We start from the raw sequence: 26,512 nt of genomic DNA on the forward strand, positions 1-26,512 counted from the left end.
GTGATAAATATACTATCTCTCAAAATCTGTCCCTAAATAAAATGTTCCAAAATAAATAAAGTACACGCCTTCCTTACTCTCTCCAGCACCCCAGCACAGGCTGAGTCATTTTTCCCCCCAGACAGTCATCTTGGGTTATGTCATGGATGAGAGCACTGTCTGGTGGCAGTAGTGCGTACTAGGTCAGTTGGACTCAAGATCTCATGGTGGAGACACTGGTTGCAAATAAACACTTATGTCCAACACAGGCAGAGTCCTTTTCCCAAAATTTTCCCCAACCCCAGACCGGGATCTTTGGTTACGTCATGTAATGGATGACAGTGTCCCCTGGTGGCAGTAGTGTGTACTATGCCATTTGGACTCCAGATCTCATGGCGACTGTTCCAAAATATATAAAGTGCACTCCTTCCTTAGTCTCTCTAGCAGCCCAGCGCAGGCTGAGTCATTCTGGAGCCGGTTTCCTCCTCCAGACCACCATTCTGGGTTGTGTCACAGGAGGAATGACAGTACCCTCTGGTGGCAGTACTGTGTACTAGGTCAGTTGGACTCTAGATCCCTTTGTAGAGACACTGTCTGCCACCATTTTCTCCACCAGCTAGTATTACAGCACAGTATGGACGTCAGCGCTCTCTGGTGGTGGTACTGTGTACTAGGTCCAGACTTTGTGGCGAGTGCACTGTTTCCCGCCAGCTTGGATAACGGTACTTGCGTCATCAGTTGACGATATGGCGGCTATCTTGAATCACACCACAGATGAGTGCGCCCTCTGGCTGTAGTTACGTGTACTAGGCCAGTTGGCGATCATACTGGATGGTGATAGTGCATCTAATTGTTTAAATAAAGACTGGTGCATGCAAAATAATAACTACTTATGTCCAGAACAGGTCGAGCCCTTTTCCTGTGAATCCCTAGGAAGAGGTGGCGGTCAGGTGACTTAGGTTAGTGGAGGTGGCCCAATTGCCCTTTCTTTCCCATCATTTTTTTAGGTTAGCCCAACTGACCTATCATCAAACCAAAATTCAAACTTCACACTAGTTCCTAGGATGAGGTGACAGTCAAGTGATTTAGGTTTTTGGAGGTAGCCCAAGTGACCTATCTTCCTGCGATTTTCTTAGGTTGGTAGGGATAACTGTTTCGTGATACACTATCCTGTTGGAATTTGAACTTCCCGCCATTTTTCTGGGGGGGGGGGGGGGTTAGGTTATCGGATGTAGCCCAATCGAGCTATCGTCCCGCCAAAATCCGCCACCTTGGATGACGTCATCTCCTCCATCTTGGATTACATCATGCACTGTTGATAAGTCTACAGGTCCCCATCTTGGATAATGTCATTGCCGCCATCTTGGGTACATCTGGTAACAAGGCAGAGTGCGCTCATACTGTCCTTGCACCAATACTCTGGTCAATACAGGTACAATCAACTGCTATGCTAAGATCAACACCCAACATACGGATAGATATTACTGTGGACGACCTGGAAACATCTTATGCAACTGCAGAAAGAGGAACAAGTGTTTAATGACTACTCTGCAGTCAGACATCAAACATCACAAAAGTTCTCCTCACAGCAGTCAACTGCAGAAGATTATTGTCGACCTGTGGCAGGAAGCCCGTTGCCATATGCAGGAGGAAGTCACACCCGAACATGTCATAGCCATTCCCTGTCACTGTACAGAGGTAATTCCTGCTAGCCTAACCAACAAATTCAGGAAAACAAAGGAGACCACTTACAGGGATGAGGCTGCCACAGATGAAAATCCTCTATGCAGGACGGTCACCAAAATGTTATGTAATCTAACAAACATTATCATAGAGGGCCAAGTTGTCTGGGTGCTAATCGACTCAGGAACTTCCTTTTCTGTAATATCGAATGATTATTGTTGCCAGCTAAAGAAGACTATGGTGTGTTACACGAAAGTGATAGAACTGAAAGTCATAAGTGAGAAATATGTCCTGCCAGCAGGAACATGTACAACAACAATAAATATCAATGACAGAACACAGCCTTTCGAATTTGTGATTTTAACAGGATTTAGTCATAATCTTGTTCTTGGGTGGAACTTCTTGCTGACATCACAAGCAGTCATAGACTGTGGAAGATCAGAGTACATTGATGAAGCTATTCCAACAAGCATGCTTAACAAAGATTGCTGGGGAGGGAGGGGCTTGTTTGCCATTGAAGACGTTGTCATCCTACTATCAATGAGATGAGTTCAATTCGTCAATTTGGATGCTTAGTACAACTGTGGAAAAGCAACTCAAGCTCACAAAAGAAATCTACAAGCCAGTGATGGTCATAAGTATTGCTATTGGTCAAGGAGAACTTTGGATCACTAATTATCACAAGCAGCCAAAATACACCCCTAAAGGTGTGTGTGTATGAACAGCCAAACCAGTCCAGGAAGAGCAGTTTAGTGCCATCGATGAAGAACCGTGATTCTCTAAAAAGATAGAAAATGCAGGGGAGGAAGCCACCTTCGAAATCCCAATAGGATCAGGCCTAATTCGGGAACATTGTCAGCGAGTATTAGCCATTCTGAGCCAATTTTCGGATGCTTCCAAATCTGCAGTGGATTAGAGACAGACCCAACGTTATCAACACTGGAGATTAATCACAAATTAGCAGCGCTAATATAGGGAGTCGCCAGCTGAAATGCAGATAATCTGGAAGGAAATGAAAAAGATGCTGCAAAAGCGACATCATTGAAAATTCTCTTGTGGTCCTTCTAAAGAAGAAGGATGGAACGTGGCGTTCCTCCATCGACTACCAATCAATGAACAAAATCACCAAAACAGATGTCTACCCATTGCTGACTTTGACACTATCCTAAACTGCTTTAAAAGTGCAAGGTATTTCCCAGTTATAATCAGTCAGACAGCTACTGGTAAATTGAGGCTGACGACACTAACCAGGAAAAGAATGGCTTCGTAACTCCTAATGGCCTCCTAGATTTATACCATTTGAACTATTTAACTACCCAGTCACATTCGACAGTGCGATGGACAACCCGTCCTTTGACATCTTAAACAAACGACCTGTGTCTTTGTTATCTGGATGACACTGTCATTTTTTGGAGGCATTTGAAGAACAACTAAGCTGTCTGACAACCTTGTTGAAGCAGGTTCTGATTCAGGCCTCTGACTTAATCCAAAAAAGTGTCTCTTTGTCGCCCAAGACATAAAGATCTTGCGGCACCTAGTTAATGGTGATGTAATCCGTCCCAATCCAGAGGAAACAAGAGCAGTAAAAAATTTTCCGACCCCTTGGTGCATTCATGAGACAAGAATTCTTTCTGGATGTGTTCGCACTAATAGCAGTTCATAAAGGACCAAGGCAGATCTCTTACAAGAACTACTGCGAGGGGACTCCAGTTTTTTTTCCTAAAACGAAGCACAAGAAAGATATTTCCTTGTTCTTAAGGACGTGCTGACATCCTCTTGTATTGCACCTCGGCGGTGGTGTGTCTGCTAAATTATATTTACTGCGCTAGCCAACAGCACCTGCTAAAGCGACTACTGTTTATCAGTGTGTCAAACCTGGGTGAGATGGCACTGATACACAGAATGACAAGCGTATTAAAACGCGTAGCGACATCATAGAGTTCCGCAACGCCGTGTACTATGTCAGCTATCTGCAAGTAGTTGAGGATGGAAACTTTAATCAAATGCTTACCACCCACACAATAGCTACCGCCAAAGATGCAACTCGACCACCACTAGTATAAACGGGTTCTGGTTTTATCGGCTAGTGTTAGCTCCCGATTGAAAATTTTAGCTAACGCATCTGACTGTCACAAGATTTTACACGTTCGACCAGCAAGCTAACACCAAAAGTAATTGCTAGTCGATGGAATCAAGCAGAAACTACAAGTCTGATTAGGATGCGCTACTTAAATAAATTAAACCCAACTCATTGCGATTTGCCACACTTCACAGCAACTTGATCGGAAACCTTGCTTACGTAACCCAACATTCCAACGCTGATACTTTGGATTGATCTTACCTTTTTCCCAGCTTGAAACTATCCAACGTGAAGTTTAAGCGTTCCTTTTAATAGAACCCCACTGAAGCAATCAATTAGACTGAACTTTCTTAGCTACCAGTTTCAGTTAGTTTAATTTTCGTAAGAGCACGCCAGTGATATAATTTTACGTGTTGAATGAGCGTTGCTAGTCAGATATTATTAATCCTATACAGTCACTGCACTACAGCTCTATCCTTGCTTATTTCTTTTTACGAACACACGCAATGGATAATGCTATTTGCACTCTATCAATGATAATGATTTACGCTACAACCTTCATAGTTTATTAATTCCCCATAACTTTACTTTCCAGAGTCAGACAAAAACCTCTTTCATATACTTTACGCCGAACATCACGTAATTGCCGTAACATACTCTCAGTGTGACTTATCTTTCACTTTAATATTCTTTGTCCTGCTGTACTTTACCGTTTGATTCGCGGCGTAATCTTTAACCTTTTTATTTTTTGAGATTCAAAGATTATGTTATCATTTTTCAAGTTATGTTATATGGGGAGAAATGATAATACGAGACACCAATTTCTCCTTTACCACGTACAGGGCCTGAGCATCATTTTATTTTGCCATTTTCTTAATTTTCAATGTCTCCACGAAGTTTCGTCAGGCGTGAGTGCTGCTGGTAAACTACTTCCCCACTAAGCGGAAGCTAGTAAAAAAAAGAAACAAAAAACCTAAGCGTCTCTGCCACTTTAAAGTATTATTATTATTCACTCAAATCAAAGCAAATCTCTCCCTCTTCAGGCGCTGACATAGGCGGTCCCTCTATACCAAATTTAAAACATTCAGCAATCACAATTTCAAAGAGACGATTATCGTGCCCTACTCAATTAATAGGTCTTGGTTCTGTCAGTTTCGTCGGATGGAAAATTACTATTACACCAATTCGCGCGTGTCACAAAGTATCTAACACAGATTGGTTCTCTCGTTTACATTAATCAAACTAGGACGTCCGTTCTCACAATAATGACATGACAATCACAGGCCGCACTTCAATTTGAGAGTTCTTTCAGCTGGGGATTCTATTACCTTTAGGACTTCCCCACAATTACAAGCAATACACTCACGCCAAAGCTTTAGCAAATCCTTATAACAGAAGCGGCAACGGCACATGTACCTTTGTGCTTACCCTTATTAAACCACTCACAAAGTCTTCGAGTGAAGGCGATACCAAATACGCAGAATCAAGACTGAAAATAACCTCGCCTTAGCACGAGATACGGAACGCCTGATTGCGAGTAACTCCAAGGTTAGCTCGACCAAACTTTACACTATCACTAATCACATGAAAACGCGAGAAAAACCAATCACTTAGGGTGTCTCACAACGAGTTACTCTTTTAAAGCAAACACCAAATATCATCGCACATCCCACTACCGATTGCGAACAATACACCTCGCGCAATAATTACATATAACTTCCCATATAGGCTATAACCCCATCACGGGTGCAACTAATAACTGCAGAAGCCCAAATCCGATATTAAATCACTCGAGCGCCAACTCCAACTGGGCTTACACTTTACGAGTGTCACGAACTGACTGACGTTACCCCATGGCCTCACTGCTGACTAACTCCCTGATGTCTCAAATGTAACTCTCTACACGAGATCTCAATGGTAACTCCTCTTGAAACAATGGACAAAATCAAGAAACAGAATTTTTGAACAAACAAACATGTCACGTTAATCGTCTCTTTTTCACAACTTTCATAATTAGATGCTTTCGTTCCTCTTCAAATAGCGGCCAGCTGCGCATCAGTCATTGTCTTTGCCGTGCACCATGCTGCTGCTATCGTCGCGGTTGTGTGACATCTCTGGCCGTGACAGGCTCCGCTGTATATGCTATTTCTACAACATAATTTTGACAACATTTTCAGAAGGAAATACAAATAAAATTAACAACCCCTTTTTTCTACATCGAAATTGACACTTTAATAATAGGTTGAGGTGACTTACGTACGTAATGCCACATACGTATACCACTCACACTACTTTTCAATTTTGGGGCATTATACTCTCCAGCCGAGTATGTTGAGACAGCTTCACACTGATGTCAGCAGCTATGGGATAAGTGCAGTTCTGGTTTAAATTCAGGAAGGTGCTAATAACGTGATAGCTTATGCTTCCAAGGTACTCTCCAGATCGGAGAGACTCTAATCTACAATCAAGAAAGAATTCCTTGTAGTTCTTTGGGCCCTCAACACATTCTGGCCGTATTTATTTGTCAATCCATTCACTACTACGATGGAGCATCATTCTCTATGCTGGTTAACTTGCCTGAAGGGCTCATCGGAACAACTAGCAAGACAGGCACTGAGGCTTCAGGAGCATGACATCACAGTGGTATACAAAAATGTGAGGATGCTGACTGCCTTTCATAGAAACCTTTAGAGGAACATAGCAGTTCGAATGAAATCCCAGTTATCACTTCATTAAATGACATTGCCACTAAACAGAGGGAAGTTTCAGCATCACTGAAAGCGATAGATAACTTGGACTGAGAATTTCAGTTAATAAAGGGAACAAAGAGGAACTGCGATCTGATGGAGTGGAAATGGTTGCTTGGCATGCCAACTCATATCCAGCCAGTTATCCTGATGATTTTCCTCAAACATCTGGAGACCTGAGATCCAGGCAAATGCACAAAATGTGATTAAATATAAATCAGATCTTGCTCCAGATCTGTTTTCTTGAACGCCACTACAGTGTCTTCAATGCAAGCTACACTAGTGCCTTAGAAAGTATCTATGAGCGAAAACTGAAAAACAAAACAATTAGGTGGCAGGTGTCTTAATAGTTTTACAGTAGAATAAAGCAAACACATGTTAACTCCAATAAATCTGTGGGAATTTACAGTCTGTTACCGACTTAACGTCATCAAAATTATCACAGTAAAACGCGAAAACATTTATTCAGATACCTCATCTGGCTATAACAGGTTTTAGTCTCAAAGCTATATATCGCAGTATATTTCTAAATGCGATGACATGGACAAGTTCTATCAAGAATATCTTCAATGCGGAAAAAAGTCAGCATATGACTTCATTAACAACGTCAAAACTATCAAACCCTTCTATTTTATGCATCTCTTTACCTTGATTGTAGAGGATATAAGCATATTCACGTTATCGTATTTTAGACTACTGTTTCAGCTATACAGTATAGTGCATGGGCTAAACATGTTAGTCTATGCTAAAATACTTCAACTACTTTGCCGGCCTTCATGATATATGGGGAAGTATCGCTTAACAACAATAGGATAATTTTTACTTAATTTTATTGGCACAAAGTATATTGAATTATGCCAACATTCCGTGAACCAAACTAGAGTGCTTGAGTTCATTATTGTGTTTACAGAACGTAGTAAAATTCACGAACTTCCCTGTCTTCTGCACTTTTGGCTTAATTCATACGAAAAAATCAATGAAATCTGCTTTCATGTAAATTGCTCTAACTTCGTCCAGGCACAAGAAACATGCCTCTGCCTAGTGACAACATTCCACTGACAGGTGCACCGAAGTGATCCCAGGTGTGTTGGTTGCACACTTGCTTTGACAACAATCCGCATAACTGCTCTGGACTGTGCAACCTCCCAAAACGCAAGATACGATCCAGATCGCAGCACAGAGTGACGCCACCCACAGCTATTTAGGCCAGACCAGTTTTGCCCAGATCCTGAGTGACTCTTTGTGCTGGATACCGTAACAAACATTACTTTCTCATTGACATTGCCTCAGAAGCAAACACCATTCTCAGGAAGAATCTACCAATGGAGCTGCCTACGCTGGCCATCGAAGTATGAGCTGTGTATGCTCTCCAATCAAACTTTATGGAATTATCACACATAGTGTAAACCTTGGTCATTGTCATAAATTTTTGTGGCAGTTTTTGGTCACAAATATTTGTGAATCAGTCTTAGGCACAGATTTCCTCTCCAAATTTCATCTCGCCTCAGATCTGCCAACAGGAATCTCCCAACAAAAAAAATAGCGGAAGATATGTACACAGCATCATCAATGATCTGATACTTTACACACGACCGATTTCAGAGGACACCAATCCGTAAGTACCTCAAACAGGCACTACAGATGACAATCATCTACAAGGGGTTATTAGCGTTATAAGATAATTACATGTTTCCAAAACCACCTGCAAATATTTACACCAACCGTTGGGTTTGCCCAGCAACTTGCGAAGTAAATTTATGTGCAAAAGCTACTTTCTTTTAAGCTGCCTCTGTCTAGACCATTTTGATCAGTCTCTTATTTTGGGAACACAGGTTGCAACATATCATAACATAATTTTTACCCTTACGAATTTTTGAATGAATGAAATAAACTTTGGGGTTGTGACAGGCTATTTGCTTGCCGCTGAAATTTGTTCTGCGGACCGAAGTACTAGGGCAAAGTATGTATAGCCCTACTCTGCATTTTTGACAGATTTATTCAAGATGACGCATTCACAATGGCTATAGATACGGCAATGTCGCTGTGACGTCATGGTGGGAGGTTAGAATTTTGGATGGAACCTAACATCCTCACCTTTCTCCTTCCCACGCCCGTCCCCCCTCCCCCCAGGCCCTCCCCTACCTTCACCGATTTGGAAATTGGCGGGAAAAGAGTATATCTGAGCTATTGGAAGTAAGACTGGGAGAACAGACGTTTGTTCACTATGTTCAATGGATGAGATGTCTGTCCTGGAAAAGGAAGAGTGTATTAGTTGTGACCATGCATGTAAAGGACTGTGTCGATAGTAATGATATTTGGTGAAGACGAATACGTTCCATGAAATAATGAAGATGCAGCAGGATGAGGCTAAGTTACGCTTTGCAACTCATACTTATAAATGCGTGTGCTACAGATCATTCGATAAAAGTCGAATCAGCCAGTCCTGCAAAGCGCAAGAGCAAATGTTCACACCAGTATATCCACACTTCACTGGAAGAGAGGTAAAGTACTGGTCTGCCTTCCCCAAAAATCTCAGCGCTGGCTTACGGCGCGGCCACGCAGTAGCCACAGGGCCACACGCTAAGCACTTCCTGTCGCGTTTGGAATACCCGGCCTTCCTCCTTCCCATCCCCAGCGCACGGATACACTTTGTCATTGAACACAAACTGCTTCAGGAGTTATTATGTCTGGTGTTGCAGAATATTGTCACGTATATATAACTTAAAGATGTCACAAGAACTAAATGAGAGAGAGAGAGAAAGCTATTCAGAAGACACAAGAATACTTAACAATTACACGTTTAATTCCGAGGAATACCATCACCGCCACACTTGAAAACGGAATTTAAAAAGATCGCATCACATTTGTGAAACCGTCCATGAGACACTTCGTGCACTTTTGTGGGAAATACATTTATCTTTGAGCACAGACTGCTTCAGGAATTACTAAATCGAACTGAATATGTCTGTACATACACTTTCAAGAAAGATCACTGCACAGTAGTTTGCATCAATTTTGCGATGTGTACCGCCATACTCGAACATAGACCATTTTTCGAGTTTTAGCTATTTGTCTGAAGGCTCTGCCAGAGAGAGAGAGAGAGAGAGAGAGAGAGAGAGAGAGAGAAACTTTTGAGTCCTACAGCTGCTGTGATGTTCATTACTTTTCTGAAACGGTGAGTGGGTTTAGTTTAATATTTGCTGCTGCTGGGGTCAGGGACGTTATTTTCCTTCCCTCTCGAAGCACAAACTAGTGTCTAAGTACAGACGGGAAAATCAGAACAATTACACAATCAGAATTCGCAGTGCTGTCCTAAGGACGAGAAAAATGGCTGGAATTTTCGATTTCCTACAGCTGCTGGCCTGGAGATGCTCTAAGGCCACAATGGCGGTTGAGGGACAGCACCCCGCCAAAGGTGCACAGACTGCTTCAACTTGTCTCTGAACACTCGACATTGAAGACATCACATTACTCTCAGGCATCACAGAATTTTCTGTATATACCTTGCCCCCATTTTCTTTGAACCAGTCAGTAGAGGCTTCTATGCTCCGCACAAAGAATGTCTTGTGCATGGAACACTCTGATTGGCTCTTACTGAATTTACCCACCAAACTGCTGCTGCTGCCAGTGTGGGAGCACTGTATTTTTCTGCAGACAGAGCAATTACGAGACTTTCAGCAGCAAAACTATTTTCTACACCTCGGGCATTGGTGTGTGTGTTTGTCCTTAGGATAATTTAGGTTTAGTAGTGTGTAAGCTTAGGGACTGATGACCTTAGCGGTTAAGTCCCATAAGATTTCACACACACTTGAACATTTTTTTATTTTCTACAGATCGAAAAAAAGATGCAGCAGTCACATAGCACTGATAGTTAAACCCTGCAAAAGTGATCTACAGATCATGAAATAAGGAGACTACCACCAAAGGCACTTCCTCAATTACATTGCTCTGCTACTGTCGAGGAAAGCTTGAATATTTCAGCATGTTACCGATCTCCAACCGGGCTATAATACCACCTACCATATCAATGTAGTAAACACATAATTCGTGTCCTGCACCATACAAAATCATCACTTCTGCAACCTGCATATATGCATACAGCTATCGACCACCAGACTCTCATGCATATACCATTTACCACAAAGTTCTCGATTTCGAGCACATTGCAATATCGCTTGCGTAGCAGTATCACTTTCGCAGTATAATTCTAAAGATTAAGAGTGGAAATTTTTCTCTAGAAACCTGATACTTTAGCGAGGTGCTCCGAGGTGGAACTTGCTGCAAACCACTGAGTAACTAGAAACTTATCTCATCTGCGAAGATTTTTACGTGACAACCCGAAAGAAATAGAGGAAACTGGTAGCTCTACTAGTGAATACCGATGTCAGTGATATAACAGATTTCAAATCATCCTTCCACCTTACAAAGTCAACTAAGATGTTTCTCATGTCAAGAGAGGACCAGCAAACGTCTCTTCCAGCTGTCTTTCACCATCTAGATGCACACAACATACACCACAATCGATGTTCTCTCAATCACATAATGACAGGAAATGCGTAGCAGCAGTCATCTGGGCAATTTAAATGGGAGGGAATAACTGTCCAGCGCAAACACACACCCATACTGAATCTTCTCAAATTTCCAAGGAGAACACATGTGATCACAAGGACTGCCCAATACATATTCACCTGCCTAGAGGGCGGCAGTGTTACGTCAGCTACATTCCTGTTCCCCAGCTGGCTTTTACATGCAGGATGGTTTCCACCATAAGGTGGAAATATCAATTTTTTAGATACACCGGCCATCACCGATACACGCTCCTTGAACGCCAGACAGAATCGTCTTGGAAACCAGCCACATGTATTTTATCACTGTACTTACAGTTAAGTGATACGTTTGCAGTGTCAATCTGCGACATTCAATAATGAACGAAGTATCGGGAAAACCTCCTCCTGATGACTGTGGCTCTGTAAGGATAATTATCTCTCGCATTCTTATGACTGGGCATAACTTAGCAAGTAAAAAAATCTTTCATTCTCCTATAAGAGGATGTCAGAACACACATGCTGATTAAAAATGCAATTATTGACCATATACTCAACAAATTGCAAACAGTGTACTAAACTTTCTTGTAAAATAGACAATAAGGTAATAGATTTCCAATCTTATAGAGATTCAGTAATCCAGGGGGTATCGCAGGGATTGATCCTTGGTCTCTTTCTCTTCTGGTTTATGTCAGTGACATGATGCAACCCTTCAACTCACATCTAGTAACCTATGCTGATGACACCTGCCTCTCGCTTTATGAATAGACTTTTGAGACATTGTGCTCAGCTGATGGAAAATATGTGACGGAAGTAACCACATATTTTCTACACCAGGATCTAAACAACAGCATCAGTAATCTCAGCTACTAACATTTCAAGCAACTGATTCTCATGAGGCTGAAATGAAAAATATTTGTGGTATTACATCAGCAGGATAGCACTGAATTTCTTGGTGTCCAGCTGGTGAAAAATCTCTGTTTGGTAAACCACATTACTTCTGTATGTAAGAAAATAAGCAGTAGCTAGTATCTGGTAAGTCGCAGAGCAAAAATAGTCCCAAGTCAAATACTAAAAATTGTTTTCTATGGAACAGTTTATCCATTTCTTAATTATGGTACCGAAATGTGAGGTTGTGTGGCAGACCTGCACCAGAACAGAATATTAATATTAAGCAAAAGAGTCATTAGATTGATGCATGGACTAAAGTCCAGCGAGTCCTGCCGTGAAAACCTTGTCCAACATAAACATTCATTGTATTTGTAAAAACTTCTTATTTTTTCTGAATAGTAAAAACAAAGTATATAAGTGCAGTGATACACATAATTGTGATACTAGAAGTAAGGCTAACTACTTCAGGCAGATGACAAAATTAAAAATAACTGAGAATAGTCCTTATATTAATGGGCAGATATGGTTCAACAAGCTGCCACATGCTTTAAAAACCTGTGAATCAAAACTGGTCCACAGGGAGTTAAAAGCCTTCTTAGCAAATAAATGTTTATATTCACTCAGCTAATTATATTCTACTTACCCAATGTTGTAACATGTAGTATAATTGTAACATTGAGATGACTGTATGTACCACTACTGTATGTAAGTTTTATCTATGTTACCTGCTCAACCTATGTATGACATTTGCAAAAGTCTTCGGCTTGATGGCCAACAAGCAAAAAATGTAAATAAATTAATAAACAAATAAATGGCTAACATAATCAGAGAGTTATTCCTTACATGGATTTTGTCATTAAGACTGTACTTTATTTTCCATCGCTCTTTGTATGTGGAAGTTCTTTTGTGATGTCAGCAGATTTTTGTTGTGATTATTCTCTCCAATAACTTTCGTGTCTTTTTCCATGCTTGATGATTTGTGTCTATATTTTATGTTTTACCATGTGTTCGGCGGAGATGGAATGGCTATTTTCATATTTGCAGCTTCTTTTACGTTCTTTATACTTTGTTTTGAATTTCCTATCTGTCATTTCCAGATGTACTGATTCACATTCTCGACATTCTGATTGGTATGTTCCTGATCCTTGGTATTTATCTTGCTTTTATGGTATTTGTAAGTGTGACTGGACTGAGTTTCTCGCTCTGTAAGCAAAGTGCATTCCCTGTTTCTTTAATATATATGCTCTCCTGTGGGTTGCTTTGCGTTTGTATGTTTTTACACATGCATCCAAATTAAAAATTGTTATTCAAAGCAAGGTAATTTAAATCATCGTGAATTACTTTTAGGATTGATAAGTAAAAAGATAAGTAAAAATAAAAAATAAAAAAATAAAAAATAAAAAAGATAAGTAAAAATCAGCAATCGGTGTACACGTGATTTCCCAATTCTGTTTTTATTATCTTTGCGTATTGCATATACACATGATATATGTTATCGCTGTGCACGGCATTCTCCGCTACCGAAAATCATTGCTTGCACAGTGATCGTAGTGGAGGTAACGCGTTGCTCGCTCTTTCGGTTCAAAATGGCGGCAGTGGAGGAGAGTGTTGTAAATTCTCTTGTGCATCAGCATTTATTATCAACTTGCCCATCTCTAGCCGCGGTGTATCAAAAGAAAGCAAAGCCTGTAAGTATTGTTCTTGTATGCTACTATGGTTGTTAATAATCAGACTTTTGAAACTTTGCGTTAATTATCGATCTTGTTATTGGCTTGTTGAGAAGCACGTGGTACGGCACCTGCCAATTACTGTGTAATTGACTATGGCTTCTGTTTATTATCAACAACATTATGATTAATGCATGAGCGAAGCGTATGTATATATATTTTTTAATATGTGTGTAGCCGCACAAGTTGTGAAGCCGGCTGTTCAGTTTAATTTTACGTGTAAACATAGCGTCATTTGCAGATTTTGGTATTCCTGTGCCAAATAAATATCACAGAGAAAATATCAGTGCGTACAGTGCCCAGTGTTACATTTTACACATCATTTAATTACAAACAAACATTGCAGCAGGTTGCACACGTGAGAGAGAAACACTATGATGCAGCTGGTTCAGTTGTATATATGACTTCATTTTTATTTATTTCATTATGGTTTCTAATTGCCCTTTCAGAGCCCTGTTTCTCCAGGTTGGCCATCATTGAAAGAGATTGTGAAATTTTATAACACGAAGTCCTCGAAAAAGATTGTTTTGAAGAATGGTGACGTAGAAGAATCATCAGACTCGAGCTCAGGTGAGTCACGAATGTTTGTCGAAAAGGTTGATGTTGAGATGTATTTTATAATACTTGAATAAATTTTTAGTGTGTTTGTGAATTTATTCAGTTTTTAGTCATGATAGTTAATATGAATCTGTTACTGAGCCATGCAAGTCATTTAGATTGTTGCTTTTTTGAAGTTAATGCCCACTAATCTTAAATATTTTATATATCTGCGTCATTCTGGATTGGCAGTTGTGGTGAAATGTTAGTACTTCCGTGCTAATTTCCCCACCCATGCACCATGTTTATTTCCAGATCAAACCGCACAATATAGTTTAAAATTTCTTGTCATGGCTGTCTTTGATAATGAGAAGGTCTGATTTAAATTGTACTGACTCTTGAGGTAGGTGGGCACAGGTTTTTCTGCACGTGATGATTGGGGTTAAGTCTAGATCAGGAACAGCAGAAGTCACTCTGGTGCATATCTGTTGCTCATAAGTTGGCAACGCATCAGTTTTGTGTGGTGTTTGGGATTGTTGTTTCACATAACTAGTGAGAGGCAAGAACAGATGCATTTTATTTGTAATTCTGAAATTGAAACTTATTTCTTATTTGCTGTTTTAGTGGGTTTTGGGATACACCAGGTGCTATAATGTGGACTGATTTAAGTGATTTAGTTCTGCATGGCTATGTTGTCATTAGTACATGTCTCATTGGTGGATTGCAGAGACTCAAGGTGTAACAGCAGATTGGGTGGTGAAATAACTCTTTAAGAGTCAAAGGTTTGTGTGGATGGAATTTTCTGGATATGTAACAAATGCTGCCACTTCAGGTGGATCAGGGATTTTTAATTCAGTTGTAGGAGAAAAGTGTTCAGTTTTAGTAATAGTCCATGTTCAATATATGAGGGTCAGTCAATTATCATCTGTTAAGTAGTTACAAAATTTTATTGTGATCAAATAGGAAACACACGAGAACATCATTTTTCGACATAGTCCATTGCGTTTCAATGCACTTGGTCCATCATTGTAGTGTAGCCTTGTGATGCCCTCATAAAAGAGGGTTCTCGGTTGAGCTGCAAGCCAGGAATGCACCGCATCTTTCACTGCTTCATCCGAGGCAAATCGACAGCCCCTTTAATGCCTGTTTGAGTGGACCAAACAAGTGATAGAAGGGGCAAGATCGGGACTATATGGAGGGTGATCAATTCTTCAAATTTGAGTTTCTGGAGTGTTTCAGCAATGTGGGCAGCAGTATGCAGACAGGACATTGTCGTACAGCAACACAACACCATTTGACAGCAATCCTCGGCTTTTGCTTCGAATTGCAGGCTTTAGCCTAGCAGTAAGCATCTCTCTGTAATATACACTGTTATTTTGCTGTGTCCCTTTCCCCATAATTTTCCAGTACTGGCCCTAGTGCATTCCAAAAAGTTGTAAGCATCAGTTTTCCTGCGGATGGTTGGGTCCTGAAATTTTTCTTGCACGGCAAATTTGGATGTTTCCATTCCATACTCTGCTGTTTACTCTCTGGCTCATAATGATGGATTCATCTTTTGTCACCAGTAAAGATCCTGTCTGAGAATTTGTCCCCTTTGTTACCATAGCGGTCAAAATGTTTTTTGCTGATGTCCAAGTGTGTTTTTTAAGCAGTTGTGTGAGTTGTTTTGTGACCCATCTTGCACATAGTTTATTAAAACCAAGACTGTTGTGAATAATTTCGTAGGCAGAACCGTGAATAATTTGCAGGCGATGTGCCTCTTCGTCAATAGTTAATCATCTGTCTAAGAGAATTGTTTCATGTGAATGCTCGATGGTTTCTTCACTTGTGGCGGTAAACGGTCGTCCGGCTTCTTCATCGTGCGTAACACTTGTGTGACCATTTCAGAATTTTTCAAACCATTCGTAGACACTCCGTTGTGGCAAATCACTGTTCCTGTACTGTACTGAAAGTCTTAGATGAATTTCGGCCTGATGTGCGTTCCAACCACAAAAAATGGATCACTGAATATTGCTCTTCGTTGGTGCAAATAGACAGAGCAGCCATCATTAACAGCACGGCAGTGATAACAAATTAACCTAGCAGCTAGAAAATTGCAAAGATATAACAACAAATAAACAAAGCATGCGTCATCAACGTAAAACGACAGTACTACCATAATAAACAAAAATTTAACTCAATTGCAGATAATTGACTTTACCAATAAAAATTGATCCACATATCATAACTGAGCAACTTGCTGTGCTCATGCAGATAAATTGTGTATAAACACAGACTAGAGAAGTGGTGTTTCTTACCAGTTCAGGCAAAAGCCAGGATGGTCCCTTTGAAAGGGCGCAGCTGACTTCCTTTCACATTCTTCCCTAATCTGATGGGACCATTGATATCACCGTTTGGTCCCCTTCCCCAAATCAATTAACCATTGTTATTTTTGAAAATATAAAAGTTGTGCCGCTGTCCTTAGTTTGCAGACACTAGCACAATACAGATAGCTGTGACTCAAATTTTAAGCCTTGTTTACAGCAATCTTTTTTCTAAATGTTCTACATGAAAACCACTTGGCAACCTGCTGCTCTCTCATTGGCTGTGTAATGCAAATAGCTGACACCTTCCTTTCTTCAGTCATACCTCACGGAAAAATTTGACAGCATTCCTGCGCGAAACACGTAAGTATGCCGCCACTGGCCCCATTCTAGACTTTCACTGCGCATTGTGAACAAATAGGGCGTATATTGCAAACTGCAGTTCGTAAGTGGTGATGTTACTTTATACAATGTTAAGGGACACAATTGTTTGTGGATAAGTGTGATCTGATGTTTGTGCCAGATTTAATGCACTAAAACTGGTGGTAAACTCAGAAAAGCTGTCTTATGTAATAGTCTTTCTGGCAAATATTTTTTTTAACGCATAGTGTACATCTGCTATGAAAACTTTAGGATTTTTTATTTAAGTGTGCTTGGAATAAGACTACTGAAAAATCTGTGTCATGTTGGATAACATGGCTATTGTATTGCTTCCCAGTGTGTAACACACAGAGTGCTTATTGATCCTGATACACTAGAGATATTATCAGTGCAGTGGAGATAACTATCAAAGATGATTGTCTCCACTCACAAAAGCTGCAGAAGGAAGTGCCTTTTTGCTGAGTGTCAGGCACATGGGTATCAAGGGAAACAAACTAATGGATGTAACAGCCGATGGAGCATGTTGTGGTGACCCAGTAATCAGTAAGCTGTCACCATACTTGCGGCAGCCGTGCAGATGGGATGAGGCTCTTCTTAAGGCTGCTACACATGTAGCTGCATGCTTGACAAGTGTGCTTGCCCAAGCATGCTAGAGTGTGTGTAGTATAAATGTGTGCAAGCAACAGGATGGTACAAGCAAGCTTGACATTTGATCAAATTTTGGTTATGTATGCTCATGCAAGTATTCAGGTGTGTGTAACAAGAATAGGGAGGCTTGTGCAATCATTAGATTTAATTTTTTATGTTCCCAATATATTACATTATGTGCAAAGCTTGTACTATACTGTAGGGCAAACCAAAAAGTACAGATGCACGGAGGAAAAGAGAAGAAATATAGCAACAATGTTACAGTTTGGCATGTGTCTTTAGTGAGTAGTCTCCCCAGTGTGTGGTACCTGTGGTGTATAGGTCACAGTGTGCCTCATTTTAGTCTCTTATTTTCATACGTGAGGGTAGCAACTTGTTTAATGACAGATTTTTCCCTCTATTAATCAAATGAATGTAGTACAACTTTTAAGGTTTTGTCATGTCGGACTTAATTTCCTAGTTTTAGGGAGTTACCCTTGACATGTTTGTCACACCTCTCCTTAGTTCTCAAGTCCAGCCTTCAGTACCTGTATTTGACAGTTCCACATCTCGTAACGTGGATTGAAGATTGTGGTAACAAATGAATCTTAACATAATGTGTTGTCAGTACCATTTTACATTTTGTTATAAGAACAATAACTGAAAGACAAATTCAAAAAACCTGTATTAGGTAATGAAGTCTTTAACTTAATTTTGTTACTGTAGTAGGGAGAGGACTTCGTCATTGTAGTTGGTCATAATTGTATTGCTGCGAGACTGCATCTTCTGGGGCATTGAGCTCCTGCTGTAATTTTTTTTATGATCATGACATACGGCTTGTGTGTAGGTGTAGAGTAGGCCTAATTCGCTGAGAAGGCACTAGCTTTTTGCTACAATGCCAGAGTTTGCCATTTTCATAATGCGGCTCTCTAACGGAAACATCCACCATTAGGACAGGGATGTGCTACTAGTCATAGGTTAATGTAGCCTTCAGTGTGGTTCTGAACCAATCTGCTAAGTTTAGTAATGCTAAAAATCAACACAAGTAATATACTGTTTGTCGTATCTCTTCTTCATTTTGTCACAAATTGCATTCTGTTGTTCTGCATGAGCACTTTCAAGTTTTGATCGCTAACCTCTGCTCTTCAAGAATGTTCTACATCTGTAGTGACTGAACTGGCTGCTAGACCATTATAGATGACAAACATTTCATAAATAGATAAAAATGAAGGCTGCATAAGTAGATAAAAATGGAGGCTGACTGACTTCATACTGCATGTGATTTGCTGGAACATCTGTGCAGCATCTTTGTGATGCTAGCATAGTTTGTCAATCAAAAAAGCTCTGAGACTGCATTGATATAAAGTAAAAAAAAGTTAAGATGGTGGTTTTTTCATACCTCGGATGTTGTGCATGAGTACAAAGCACAGAACATTTGTACAACCATGTAAAACTGTCAGGAACATCTTTCGTAGTGCTGTTCATCTTGTGTGTCGCATTGGCTTGGATGCAGGTTGTTGGCAAACTATTGATTCTTCATGTTAATTTCTGCACTTTGTCATTTTGTGGTAGGTTTCTGTCGATAAGTCTTATTAATCATGATTTTTGCCTGAGAAGATTTTTCCGATTTCGCATCATTTTCGTTTGGGAGTTCAGGTGTGCAGTACAAACTTTGCACACATTTCTCTTTTTCAAAACATTCTGGAGAATGTTTTGAACACCTGATACAGGGAGGTTACTGTATTGTGATCTGTGACAAATCTACGCTATTGCTGCACATCCATTACTAAGCCCTTTTACTCACAACTGACTGGTCAAATGCACATTTGTTTTTTCTAGTTGTTAGTTCAGTTGTAATTCACTGTAATTATTAACTATTGTCACATATTTGTCAAAAATGAGGATCTTTGTGAATGATTGTAGTGTGTTTCGACATTGGGATTGTCAATTCTGCTAGTCAGGTGCCACCCATGTGGAAGTTTTCCTAAGCTGCAATTTTAGACAATTCAGCAGTTTGTCTGCAGTTTGCTTCAGTGGATTAACCTTTTCTGTTCACAAAGGTAGTTGTGATGCTTGCAGATCGATATTTTCAACAGTATGGTTGCCCACCCGCATTATAGCTTCCACATTACCAGTGTGCACTGTAAAAATAGCGAGACTGTCTCTAAATGTGCCAAGTAAATATTTCTCAAAATGATGTTTGTGATTGTATTATCAACCAGTGTGGGTGACATTGCAGTTGTGTAGGTGTGCACAGCAATTTAAACCACAAAGTGTCAGATTGGGATAAGTGAGTTGCAGGATTTTGCCTGATGTAATTGTACTTAACTGTAACCAGTGATGCAATCAGGATACCCTGCACATGCAGCCAATCACTTGTTGAAAGTTGCTATGATTGATTCATTTAATCAGAAGTAATGTGGTGGGACTGACTTTGTGTTTGTGAAAATTACAATATGTATATAGTGTCCAAGTGATGGTTCTGCTGTGGTAGGATTTGTGTTAAGTGCACATAAGACTTAAGTACACTTACATCATTTTTTGGTGGCATGTCTGTTCAGAATGGATAATGTTAGTGGGTGATTAAATTGGGTGGAGTAGTGTGTGCAGTTGCTGTAGCTTTGTCTTTTTTCGTGTCATTAAATTTGAGTTGTGACAAGGTCTTCTAAAAGTTGCGGAATTTAATAACATGGCTCACATTCCAAATTTTGAAAATGTGACTGCTTGTCAATTAAGAGTAATGTAAAGGCAAACAGGCAGTACAGTATTAGTGTTTTCCCAGAGAAACTACATGAAGAAAACTATAGCTTTATCCACTTCAATTGCTTTTGTGTATGTGACTATACACTACTGGTTTAATTACCCTGGAATGGCTGTAGCTCCTACTGATTCAGGCCCCCCAGGGGGCCTGTAACTTTTTGGCAGGTTCTTGCTTGGCTACCACGGAGCACCAGCCTGTGCGGCATCTTTCCCTTTCCGTGCTGCATGTCTATTCTCTTGCTATTCCTTTTTCCCTCCTTGGGAACAAGTCTGGGGAATGTGTTTCACATTTTCAGTAGCTGACTTAAGAACAGTCTCGCTACTGCTTTTTGTTCAATTTTCCTTTCTTTTGTCTTCTCCTTTCCTTCTTGTGCCTCAGTGTTTGAGGTTCTTTCTGTTCTTCCTGCCTGTGTGCTCCTGACAGCTGGCCCTGCATCTGACGCGTGACAGATGACTGGTTCACACAATTCCCAGCCACGGGTGGTTGGGGTTTGCATGTACCCCCTGGTACAGGCCAGGCCCAGGGAGAGGCAATTTCCTGAGCTGCTAATTTGCTGATTAGTACCTCTGTCAGGTGTTCAGGTGGTGTGACCTGAGGTGTGAGCAATCACCTAAGGTCCAGTTGGACGAGTGCACCATCAGAGGCACTGGCACCCATGGGGGATTTTCTCGTAGTGAGCCAATCACAACCTTCACAGTCCACATTTACCAAATGGAATGAAGCTCTCAATTCAAAGACCCTTCCAGCTGCATTGCATTTCCTTGTGGTTTTACATACTGAAGACAGTAAGTCCTTTGCAATGGTAAATCTGTTTATATTCAGAAAGTTGTTCTTTCAATCGCTGGCCCTATGAATTCCTGCTCTCGTTCATGGAATGGCGATTTGGTTTTGGAGACTACTACTGATTCTCAAGCACAAAAACTGCTTGCCTCTTTGCTTCTCCACGACTATCCTTTTTGTGTCGAGGCCCATAGAACTCAGAATGCTTCCCATGGTGCTATTTTACACTAGGCTGCTTGATGGTCCAAGTGAGACAGAAATCCAAACATATGTCTGGTCAGGGTGTCATTGCCATCCATCGGGTGATGAAAAAAGGTAGATACATCCTTAGTGTCCCCACGCCCTCCTTTTCTTACGTATGGTGCTTCTGTCAAAGATCAGGCAGACTAAGAAGTAATCACAGTCTAGCCATACATTCCAGACCCGATGCCTTGATACCAGTGTCATCATTTCAACTACACTCAAATGTCTTACCCACTGTATCAACTGCATTGGTGACAATCTCACTTACCGAGCGAGGTGGCGCAGTGGTTAGACACTGGACTAGCATTCGGGAGGACGACGGTTCAATGCCGCGTCCGGCCATCCTGATTTAGGTTTTCCGTGATTTCCCTAAATCGCTCCAGGCAAATGCCGGGATGGTTCCTTTCAAAGGGCACGGCCGACTTCCTTCCCCGTCCTTCCCTAATCCGATGAGACCGATGACCTCGCTGTCTGGTCTCCTTCCCCCAAAAACCACCAACCACCACCACAATGCCACTTACTGTTGAGATTGTCCCATGAATCTGTAAGTGGACTACTCTGACAATCGATGTCACCAGGGCAGGTGTGCTCTCCATGTTTTTAACAGTCATCTTATGATGACAGATTGCATTCATTATGAACTGTTGCATGCACAGTGTCGTCACATACTTAGGGGGTAACAAGAAAGCTAGCTGTATTTCATTCACTAGCACTTTAAAAAGTTCCACTTCCTGTCTGTCATGAGGGCCAATCTCCTAAGGGTTGCTGGGACAAAGATCCACAGTCTGGCAGTAGCAGATGCTGTCATAGTGGACCTTATTGCCATTCCAATATCTTGGGCCGGCATTTTGCAGGGATTTCAAGCTTCTCCCACTATCACTCAGCCCTCCTGTATCGGAAACGAGACATAGGCGATGCCCTTATCTTCTCAGACTGATGAGTGCTACAATGCCGCCATTACTATGAGGGTGTTAGTTCATGCTGTCACTTCATCCCAGCGCCTGACACTGTTAACAATCAGATGTCACAGCATCTTTCTCCTGCAGGCAAGCACTTTCTGCTTAATATGTACATCTGCATCTGGGAAGAGGGCATGTCGTACCCATACCTAAGCCCAGTAAGTACAAAACACCTTCCTTCTAGCTACTGCTCCATTTCTCTCACCAGTTGTGTTTGCAAGGTGATGGAATGTATGATTCATACCTGGCTGTTAGGGTGGCTTGAGTCTCGCAATATACTAACCACTGCACAGTGAGGATTTCGAATGTGCCGTTCTGCAGTTGATCTCGTCACTTTGACCACCCTTGTCATGATTGATGTTCTGTGGAAATCCCAGACTGTGGTGCTTTTTTTTTTAAGCCTGTGACACCTGGAGAACTGGAGTCCTCTGTACTCTCTACATGTGGGGGTCTCATGGCATCCTGCCCAGTTTCCTTCAGGAATTTTGAAAAGACAATGAGTTTTGAAGGTATGTTGGACACCTTTGTGCAGGAAAACAGTGTGCCTCATGGTTTTCTATAATGGCCTGTCTCCTGCCGACATCTCTGGCTCCCTTTTTATTGAAGATTTTGCCGTTTATTGCAGTTCTTCATGGACTTTTCTCATAGTGCGTCATCTTCAGTGATGTCTAGATTGCCTTCACTCATGGAGCATCAACAGTGGCTTTTGTTTTTCCACTGACATAACAGTTTCTATGAATTTCTGGCACCACAATTGGTTTTGGTTGGGCCTGCTGTTCTTCTGTCTGTTGAATCTACGGGGAAACTTTGTTGGTCCTCCCACATGTCTTACCTGGCAGCCTGCTGTATGCGGTTTCTTGATGTCCTGTGTGACCTCAGTGGTACTTCCTGGGGAGCAGATCACTGCAACCTCCTCTGTTTGTACCAGTCCCTTGTCTGTTTGAAACTAGACTGTGTATTTTGTTTATGCATCTGCATATCTGTCCCTCTTATGCCATTTCAATACTATCCACCTTTGTGGCATCCATTTGACCACTGGGACCTTTTACACTGGTCATGTTGAGAGTCTGTATTCAGAAGCTGTCGAGCCATGGCTGTCCTACTGCCGTGACTCTCCTCAGCACATATATGCATGCCATTTGTGTGTCATGCGTGGCCTCACATCCTATGGCTCCTTTTTTGATGACTGTTGATCGCTAGTATGGGGCGTGTCCCTCTTCTCTTATCTCCTGGAGTTCGCTTTCGGCTCTTGCTGAGGCAACTTAACGCTACATGCAACTTTGACCATGGGTGTGATCCCTGCACCACCTTGGCTTTGTGAGATGACCTGTGTTCATCTTTGCTTTCATTCGCTTTCATTCCAGCCTCACTCTATTGCCTTCAGTTTCAAGATGTTTGCATGGAACTTTGCGATAGTACCGTGGTGTACACTGAAGGTGGTTTCAGGTGTGCATTGGTCATTGGCACAGACGTTTTTAAGTATTGGCTTCTGTCACACTGCTCAGTATTTACAACAGAGCTTTTAGCCCTGTATCAGGCCACGCAGTACATAGAGACACAGACTTTTCAGTTGTGTTATCTGCTTAGACTGTGTGCCCTTCAAAACCTGTGTGTGCTGTACATTGTCCATCCCGTAGTGCAGTGGGTCCAAGAAAGCTGACGCTTACTCACTCTTGATAGAGCCAGTGTGATGTTTATGTTGGTTCCTGCTCACATTGGTCTGACAAGAAACAAGGTGTCTGATGATGTTGCCAAGGCTCCAGACCACTAATTCTTATGTTCCCCCCCAAATGATTTCTGTATTGCCATCTGTCAGGAGGTGGTGTCCCTTCAGCATCACCACTGGTCCTCCCTTCACAAAGGAACAAGCTCCAGGTTATTAAGCCTCTCCTAGCAACTTGGACGACTTCCTGTCATCCTTCTCACCACGAGATCATTTTAGCTAGGTTGCACAATGGGCACTGTTTTTTTAGCTATTGCCATTTAAGTGGTGCTGCCCCACCAATTTGTACTCTCTGCACTCGACCTTTGACAGTCCGCCATTTCCTCATGGAATGCCCTTTCTTTAACCCCTTACGTTCTCGTTTGTGTTTGCCGTCTAGTTACCGGCCGTTTTAGCGAATGACGCATGGGCTGTCAGCGACGTTTTACATTTGGCATTAGTGACTGAACCTATTGCTCTAAAATCTGTGATCAATTTCGGCACAACACTTTTTGTAGGAGCTGCTCTCTGTGGGTATTCTATCATGAACCTTTTGTGTAGCATTTTAAAAAATTCACCTCCAAAGAGTTGCAACAATAATCTGTTTCACTGGAAAAGTGTTTTGCAGAACTATTGACAATGCAACGTGACATTAAGTGACCTCTTGAGTGCTGCCCTAGTGTTAAGAAATAACACCACTCAGCTTCAAATATCAAATTCAGTATAACATGAGGCCTCTTATCTTGGTCACACTGTATCGTCCCAGTATACAACGAATCTATATGTTAACATGATTGATCTTGAAAGAGTAACATAAATAGGGCCAAATGGAACTGACTATGTTGTAAATGTCAAGGCATTAATTTGTCTTTGTATTATCATTTGTACCTTTTATCCGACTATGACATGTGCTTCAAAATTTTGCTAAATATTAGTAGTATGTACCCCAAGAACGTTGCTCAAGTTGAGTTAACGTTAAAACTCTCATTTATAGAAGATAGTGATGACACTCCTGCGGCCAAAGTTGCAACTGTCAAAACTAATGTAAATCAGAAGGCAAAGACTGATGCTCCAGTAACACCAAAGGCCTCAGTGCAAGCAAAAAAAGAGAGCAGCAGCAGTGAAGACAGCGATGACAGTGATGAAGCACCTCCGCCCAAAGGTATCTGTTAGAAGATAATCAAATTTTGATATATCTTCTCCCTGCTTGAAAATTCACTATCTTGCCAATGTTAGGTACACTAGCAATCTCTTATATCCCAGATGCTTGTATGTATAAATAAATGTAATTTATTATATAAAGTACAATGGTATGTTAATCTCAACATTCTAAAACAATTTAGATGTGAGAATTCTAATGATAAATAGCGTTCATTAGTTTTTAATATTTCTACTTTACGTCGACTATAGTCAGTTAATTATAGTTAGTTCTGTACAGGGCAGTTAACAGGGCAACAACTAGAAAATTAGCTTACACAGTCTTTAATGTTCATTGTTGTCTTATTGCTCTGCTACCTTAAGTTATAACTTGTTAATTGCTAATAGTGCATGTGACCAATAATGTAATTGTTGATTTGTTTTTATTGCATTTTTCTGTGCTACACGTTTTTGTGTGACACTAAGTTAGCAGCGAAAGCATGCAGAAAGGTAATAAAAGTACCATTATCCTGCCAAAGTGAGCTTAATCACATGTTAATGGGAATGGTGTAACAACCACCTCTATACACACTGCAGGCCATATGGATTTCTGTTCCACCTCGTAAATGTAACTTGCTGAGCAACTACAAATCATTTTTTAGTTACTACCACAATGACAGGAAATAAACAACTGCATAATACTGTAGACATCAGTATAACAAAGCACACACTTTTGGTAACTGAGCAAAGAAATACTGGAAATAAGCATTTGATTATGGCAGATACCTTGAAACAGTATGATTTATAGTTTACAAAATAAATAATAACCGAGGTATTAATTTCTCGCTCTAGAAAACAGTATGATTTATAGTTTACAAAATAAATAATAACCAAAGTATTAATGTCTCGCTCTAGATTTTATGACAGTAATGCAATAAATAACAGATATTCATAGCTTTTCACTCGCCAGTTTACGGCGACAATGGTGCAGTTTCATTTGCTCCCATCGTCACTGTTGCGGGAATCAACACTGAAACCATCTTCATACTCATCACCAAGACATATCATTAGCTGGTTGGAATAGAATCGAGGTACTTGAAATGATAGACTTTTTCAAAGGTATAACTATCAATCGTTATTTTGGCTGGCACATTCTCCCTGTGCACTTTCCCAGCTGCTAGCTATTTAGTTTTCTGCTCATTAATATTTGGTGCAATGTTCCTACTGGCCTTTTTTTTTCCCCTACGATGCCGATGTCATTCGCTTAGGCCAGTACGTGCACAGATTTATGAAAAATCATTATCCTATTCAAGATATTTGCTTCTCTCCTCACCTTCTCCAAGGTGGCGTTGAATAGGCGGCATGCCAGCGCATCACCTCGTCGTACTCCATATTTAATTTCCACATTATTGGACAACATTCCTCTAGTTT

The 26,512-nt window shown here is 40.9% G+C and overlaps 1 protein-coding gene across 4 annotated transcripts in view; it reads left to right on the forward strand.

Annotated features, from left to right (window-relative positions):
- The first annotated feature begins 13,454 nt into the window (after window positions 1-13,454).
- Window positions 13,455-26,512, forward strand: part of LOC124711213 (nucleolar and coiled-body phosphoprotein 1-like) — a 29,429-nt gene continuing 16,371 nt past the window's right edge. For 3 of the 4 annotated variants that reach the window (XM_047241164.1, XM_047241161.1, XM_047241162.1), the window contains exons 1-3: window positions 13,455-13,612; window positions 14,101-14,221; window positions 24,939-25,106. In XM_047241164.1, coding sequence (XP_047097120.1) covers window positions 13,511-13,612; window positions 14,101-14,221; window positions 24,939-25,106 — 391 coding nt within the window. In that variant the 5' untranslated portion in view covers window positions 13,455-13,510. The remainder of the gene's footprint in view (window positions 13,613-14,100; window positions 14,222-24,938; window positions 25,107-26,512) is intronic. The other variant, XM_047241163.1, reaches the window with a different exon arrangement.

The sequence above is a fragment of the Schistocerca piceifrons genome, chromosome 8 (assembly GCF_021461385.2).
Source record: "Schistocerca piceifrons isolate TAMUIC-IGC-003096 chromosome 8, iqSchPice1.1, whole genome shotgun sequence".
Taxonomy (NCBI): Eukaryota; Metazoa; Arthropoda; class Insecta; order Orthoptera; family Acrididae; genus Schistocerca; species Schistocerca piceifrons.